At 37.9% G+C, this 6,896-nt stretch overlaps 1 protein-coding gene across 1 annotated transcript; it reads left to right on the top strand.

Annotated features, from left to right (window-relative positions):
• The first annotated feature begins 692 nt into the window (after positions 1–692).
• On the top strand, positions 693–2,073 carry LOC127935484 (endonuclease domain-containing 1 protein). Its single transcript, XM_052533394.1, has 2 exons — positions 693–1,052; positions 1,360–2,073. The coding sequence occupies exons 1-2, from the start codon at positions 735–737 to the stop codon at positions 1,888–1,890; spliced, it is 849 nt and encodes a 282-aa protein (XP_052389354.1). The 5' UTR covers positions 693–734; the 3' UTR covers positions 1,891–2,073.
• The last annotated feature ends 4,823 nt before the right edge of the window (positions 2,074–6,896 follow it).

Genomic DNA, 6,896 nt, shown 5'->3' with positions numbered 1-6,896 from the left:
TGATTCCGACACTCCTGAAGTTTTTTTTTTACTCTTGTGTCCCAAATGCATCAGACGCTTGGCCAACGGTCCGTCTGAGGCTGAGACTAGGAGGCCAGACTCATTGTCACTTGTTAACGAAAGCAAGCGTGAAACAGTAGTGTCGTGAGCAACCCCCATCTTACCGAAATAACATGTACATTGCTTGTAAAAACTGTATTAGCCTAAAGTATGGGGTAAATATTCACAAATACCCATTAAATCTACAGAATTTAATTAAGAGCAGTGGTGATGCCCTGTTGTTAGTTTTTATTTTGTTTGTTGTGTTAACCTTATGAAGAGATGCACATATCCGTCATACTGATGCAAACCCATTTTTTTTTCTTAACTGTTTAAGTTTAGTTAAGACGTTACTGACTGTGTTTATGTGGATACTCACCAAGAAAGCCATTCTGAAATAACATGGTGTGCTACTTTTAGCCTTACTCTGGGGTTGGTTGACCCTCTGCCTATGAATATCATATATTTAATATGATACTTTTTTTTTTTTGCAATAGCTTCCATCAGCTAAAAAAAAAATTCAACTGCTGCTTTAAGAATACTTAACACCTAAAGCATGTGTGATATACATGTGTCTTATTTCTTAGAAACTCGTTATGAGTGTGTGTAGGTGTGATCTCTAATGCTGAACTATTTAAATGAGTACAGGGATGCTTGAGCTTTATTTTTTTGGTTCGTGATTCGGTACAACACAGATGAAGATGCGTTTGTTTGTCTTCTCTGCGCTGTTGGTGTCGGGATTTCCATTCATCATAAGTGAAGTTGTAGATTCATTCAATGCGTGCAAGGATTTCTTTTTAGAAGGACAGCCTCCAGTAATTCCAGACATTATGCTGAATTCAGTCTCGCTAGATCAAAATCGCTACAAACTAATCTGTCAAAAGTATAAGGAAGCTTACAGGTTTGCAACTCTCTACGATATAGAAAATAAGATCCCTGTTTTTTCAGCCTACAAATATACTGGGAAAGGAGACTTCAAAAGACCAAGAATAAAATGGATGATTGAGTCTGAGGTGATGTTTTTCAAACTTCTTTGTTTCTTCAATGATCACTGTTTTTGTGTGTCTGTAGAGACAGTTCTTTATAATGTTATAATGTACAATAATCTATTGACATCTTCTGCAAATTCTCTATTGGCTGTTTTAAGAAGACATATAATATAGTAAGTCAAGTGGAAATTACAAGCAAACAGGTTTAAAACAACATGAGACGGAGTAAATGACAAAATGTTAATTTTTTAAAATAAAATATGCCAATAATAAGTAAGGCTCTGCCTATAGTGTTTTAGTAACTGTTTTTCTGTATTTTATACATCTGTAGCTTGATCCTCCTGTTGCTGAGATGACTGTACGGACTTGTGCAAATCAGGCCATCAATGAAGACTACAGCAATAACACCTATAATGTTAATCGAGGCCACTTGTTTCCCTGCTGTCACGCAGCTGATGTTATCACTGCCAAATCTACATTCACACTGACCAACACAGTGCCACAGAAGAAGAGCTTTAATGAACTCAGTTGGAGTCGCATGGAATATGAGACCAAAAATATCATGAATACTTGCAAAAATAACAATAATAAAGTTGAAGCCTATGTGCTGACTGGAGCAATACCTGGCAACAGTAAACTGAAAGATAAAGTGAACATTCCCTCTTACATGTGGATGGCGTTTTGCTGTTACAATAGTAGTGAAAACAAATGGGTCTCCCAAGCTTATTGGGCCCAAAACATTGAAGAAGAAAAGAGTGAAAACAAGATTATCCATAAAGATAGCCTGCAGAAATTAAAACAATTTCTTGATGAAACATGGGTGAGAAATGTACAGCTGTTTAAGGAAGACTGCAAATTATGAATAAATGATCACTGAATAATCACTTATTCTGCTTGTAGGATTAGAGGTTCATTAAAAATGCTTTTTTTGAGCTCCTCCAGAATCCAAACTTTTTTTTTCCGACCATCCTGCTTTGAGTCTACTTCATATATCTCACACTTTACCAAATCATGTATTTTCTCTAATAAATATTGTGCAAATGTTCACGTATCGGTCATCTAACTGAATGAAGGCAAAGTGGGATGTAGTATTGTCAGTGAAAAGGTCCAGAAAATGGTGGCATTATCTCAGGAGCTATCCTAAACTCAAATAATCATTTTAGCTCTAGTCTGGAACAGTCCAAAAATGCCAAAGGTTATTTTTTACTCAGTCATGCACATACTTTTGAAAGGCTGTCACTGAAAATCAGGTTGTTGTTTTGTTTTTTGCCTCCATAATGGTGTAGTTACTATATCTTCCAGTAGGGGATGGCTGGACCATGCTAACCAGCCAAAGCCTGACATTGTCTACACAGTCATCGGCAAAAGTTTTGGCAGTGACATAAATTTTGTGTTTTACAAATATTGAAGCAGAAAACTGCCGAATATTTTTTCCACGTTTCTATGGTATACTGAAAAACAATAAGCATACAAGTTTTAAAGGCTTTTATTTGCAAAAAAATAAAATAAAATAAATAAATACAAGTCCATATTTACAGTGTTGACACTTGTTATTCATAAACTCTGCAATTCGCTTTGGTATGCTAAATATTAGCTTCTGGGCCAAATCCTTTATCACTCTTCTAGCTAGGCCAGCATTTTTTTCTACTTTATACCAAGGCGCCAGATTACTAAACCACGTCCACACACCTTTTACACCCTCTTACTCAGTTTCCTTTTTATTGAAGGAAATAAAAGGATAACTCGTGTAAACTGTTTTAAAATATTTTATTAACTATAAAACTTTCAGAAAGAAGACTTTGTTGTCAATGGACAGAAATATTACCCCAACAAAACAATGTAAACATCTCAAATGCATTGCCTGTAAATTAGCAACAAACAAATGTACAGAGGTCCATTTAATATTAGTGGCCTACAGAAAACTTTCAAAAAGAGGACAGTTAAAAAGGGCTTATACCAAAAAATTTAAATAAATAAATAATAATAAAATCCAAATGTTACCATAAATTGCAATTTTAAGACCTTCAGATAGCATTTCAGATCTGCACTTTACATTTCAGACTTTAAACAATTTTAAGAAAAAGGATAAGTCAAGTATCAATTATTATATTAATTTAAACAAGTATAATCAATTAATTATTATATTAAATAACATATAAATACTGTATATCCTGCTGGTTTCGATTTTTATAATGAATTAGCTTTTGGTCGAACCACTGGTTCACAAGTAAAAATGTATGTGCTTGAAAAAGTTTATTGAAAAAGCACATTCGTTCTCTGCCAGCATGTTTCACTTAGTTACTGAACTGCAGAAATATATTGGTTTCGCCGTTAACCACAGTACACAAAGCTGACATGCAGCACTCTAGTTTATTCAGTGAAATTGTAGCCTTTTGAAGTTTATCGCCATATTAATCCATATAGCATTTCTTGTCTTTCCGTCCCCAACGATAATTTAGAGTTTTTGTATCATTTAAGAGTTTTGATAGCCTTAAATGTAAACAATTTAACGGAAGACGTTTTCAGGACCAGCGGAAACCCTAATAAGAACATAGTTCAGTGCAAACATTTCTGTCATGCATTTGGCAAAAAGCTTTTGCTGACTATGAATTTTAGCTTTAAAATTTAAGGCAAGTGCAACTGGCAACCCCGTTGTTTGTGAGCAGTGGTGTGATGTCGATTTAAATAACATACAGATTCCTTGAACTTGGTAAAAAGATAATCAGTTTACAATCTTGACTGGAAAATACTGTTTTCATGATCGGTTTTTCATGTATTATTTGCTAATATTAGTGAAATTCGTTTGTGTATGTTTACATTAGAGTGCACATCCTACTATGCTGAAGTTAATATGTGGAGTGGCTGGAAACGAAGCGACCTCTCCTGGTTGGTGATAGTATTAACATCATGAACTGAAAGCAGTCTTTACAGGTATGTGTACGGTGGCCGTGACAGCTCAACATGCTTCAACTTAAGAAAACACAAGCAAATTGAAAAAACATCAGCAAATGAAGAAAACATCTTCATCAGTTTGACAACACTAGTATTGCAAATCATCCCAACACATGCATATAACGAAACGAGCTGAAAATCCTCACAACACATGCAATTAACAAACGCGCTGCAAATAGCACTGACCACAATGGAAACGTTTCAAGGAAACCTCAAAAAGTGTCGGATCCGACTTGGATTTGCTTATCATGCAGTGGCTACTGGTCAGTTGAGTTGTTGGTGAACTGAAAGGTGAGTTTTTATTTTTCATGGTGTTTTTTTAAACAGCATAATTCCTTTATCTTTTGGATATTATTAGCCTAAATAAGCTGAATAATTACATTAAATGTAAAACGTTACTTAAGGGGGGGGGGGGGGTGAAATGCTCATTTTCACTCAATATCCTGTTAATCTTGAGTACCTATAGAGTAGTACTGCATCCTTCATATCTCCAAAAATGTCTTTAGTTTTATTATATTTATAAGAGAAAAATAGTCTGTGCCGATTTTTTTCGGAAAAACACGAGCCACTGGAGGCGTGACGTGTGGGCGGAGCTAAAGAATCACGAGCACGAGTAGGCTTTTGCGTTGAGAGCTTTTGGAAGTTGTGACATTACCGTGAGGTAAAAAAAAACATCATCCAAAACAAACCATGGCTAACAGTCAGATTCTGCCGTTTATTTATGATCCAGAATCAGATCCCGAGGCTGAAACTGAACGAGAGCAGCAGCAGCAACAACTCGCTCCGAGCGGGGCTCGAACCCGGGTCTCCGGCATGGGAGGCGGACGCACTAACAAGGAGGCAGAGATATTTGAAGCAGTTTTACTCACCGCCTGTGGTTCCAACACACGATCGTGACCCTTTTTCGTTGGGATTGCATCATCCTTAAGAAAAAAACGATACGCAAATCCGTCGTCAAACTGGGCCTTGTTTGTAAAACAAGCATCTTCGAAATGCAGGGAACAAACAAAAACACTTGCACAACTCCGTCAATGCTCTTTAAAAATAAACTCCGTCCACTGGTCCCTTAATGTTTTTTTTTTTGTTTTTTTGGACAACCTGTGCAGGGTTGTCTTGCCCTGGCACCCAAAAACACACTTCTTTTGTGACATTTCGTGACGCTCTCGCTCTGATCAGTGAATGCCTGTTGGGCTCTCAGTGCTCTGCTATACGGGAGCGCGCGCTCTTCCGGCAGACGTGCCCTTAGGACCCATATAAGGAAATTCCGCTCCATCTAACGTCACACAGAGCCATACTCGAAAAAAACTTTCCGAAACTTGTGACAAACCGTACAACTTAATTTTTGAAACTTTGTCCATGTTTAGCATGGGAATCCAACTCTTTAACAGTATAAAAAACTCAGTATGCATGAAATAGCATTTCACCCCCCCTTTAAGATGGCTAACTTTAATATTCTCAACTAAATATAATTTCAAGGTTAATGAAAATAAATTTGCAATGCTTCATTAATTGTTTCTTAATGTGTATGTGCTGTGAGGATTTGCAGCGTTTCTTAATTATCACCAGTAAAATATGGAGTGCCACAATTATCTGTCCTTGGTCCTCTGCTATTTTCACTCCATTACATATTGGACCCAAAAACAGTACACAGAATCTTGTTGATTATATAGTTTGCAACTAGACGGATGTACTGTTACTTCCTCTACAGTCAGAAATCTGGGTGTTAAATTAGACAGCAACCTGTCTTTTGAAAACCATATTTCCCATGTTACAAAAACAGCATTCTTCCATCATAGAAACATTGCCAAGCTACTAAACATGTTACTGTACCTGTTTCTGATGCAGAAAAGCTAGTTCATGCATTCATGACCTCTAGACTGGACTATTGTAATGCACTTCTAGGTGGTTGTCCTGCATCTTCAATAAACAAGCTACAGGTAGTCCAAAATTAAGAGTCCTTACCACGTCAAGAAAATATGATCAATTACCCCCAATTCTACAGTCTCTCTATATAACTGATATATATATATATATATATATATATATATATATATATTTTTTTTTTTTGCCAAGCATTCAAATAATGTATCTCATAATTTGTGACTGCAATTGTATCTGATCACATGCGCATTATTATTCTTTAGCGTGGGTCAAACTAATTAATTTTACTTGGTTGTAAAAGCAGCTACGGTAATCATGTCTCTATTTGTTTCTCTTTTCTGGCATGGGATTTACATCCTGAGCCAATGCACATTGGCATGCAATTACTGCAACCAGCTGCTGTTGATCACAGTGTGAGTATAATAAGGCAGCAGGTGCAATGCATACCAGGTTTTTCGCTGAGGAGCCGAGCCGGTGACCCGATGGGCTCGGGGGTGGTACAGCAACAGTGGCGATGGGACGTGACATCTCTGTTCCCTCCTTCAGGGAATGAGGGTTACCATAGGTAAACAGAGACATTCACTTTCAGTCGGTCACTCTAGATGTCACATTGGCGACAGACAAAAATTGGGATCCCTACCAAAGCCCCATAGCCCAGGCACCACATAGGCACCACAAGGCAGCGTCCAGGAGGATGCAACACTTATAGTTTCGTGAGCTCCAACCTAAATGGGCAGGGCAAACCCTGTGCCTGATCAGCCAGGGTTATGGCATCCACAATCCAGTGGGCCATCCTCTGCTTAGAGACGGCATTCCCCTTCTGCCGGCCTCAGTAACAGATGAAGAGCTGGTCTGAGGTCCTGAAGCTTTGTGTTCGGTCTACATAGCATCTCAATGCTGAGTCTGTTTCTGGGCAGCAGAAGACTGCATGGGCAAAGTTCTCGATGGCATTGCCGAAGAGGCCAGTCTGGGACACAGGGGCATTGAGAAACCGGAAACTCGCACGCTCCTCCGGCAAAATCACCAAGAACCCCT

This window comes from Carassius gibelio, chromosome A19 (genome assembly GCF_023724105.1).
Source record: "Carassius gibelio isolate Cgi1373 ecotype wild population from Czech Republic chromosome A19, carGib1.2-hapl.c, whole genome shotgun sequence".
Lineage (NCBI taxonomy): Eukaryota > Metazoa > Chordata > Actinopteri > Cypriniformes > Cyprinidae > Carassius > Carassius gibelio.
Note: the sequence above shows the minus strand (reverse complement) of the source record. Positions and strands in the feature narration are given on the sequence as shown.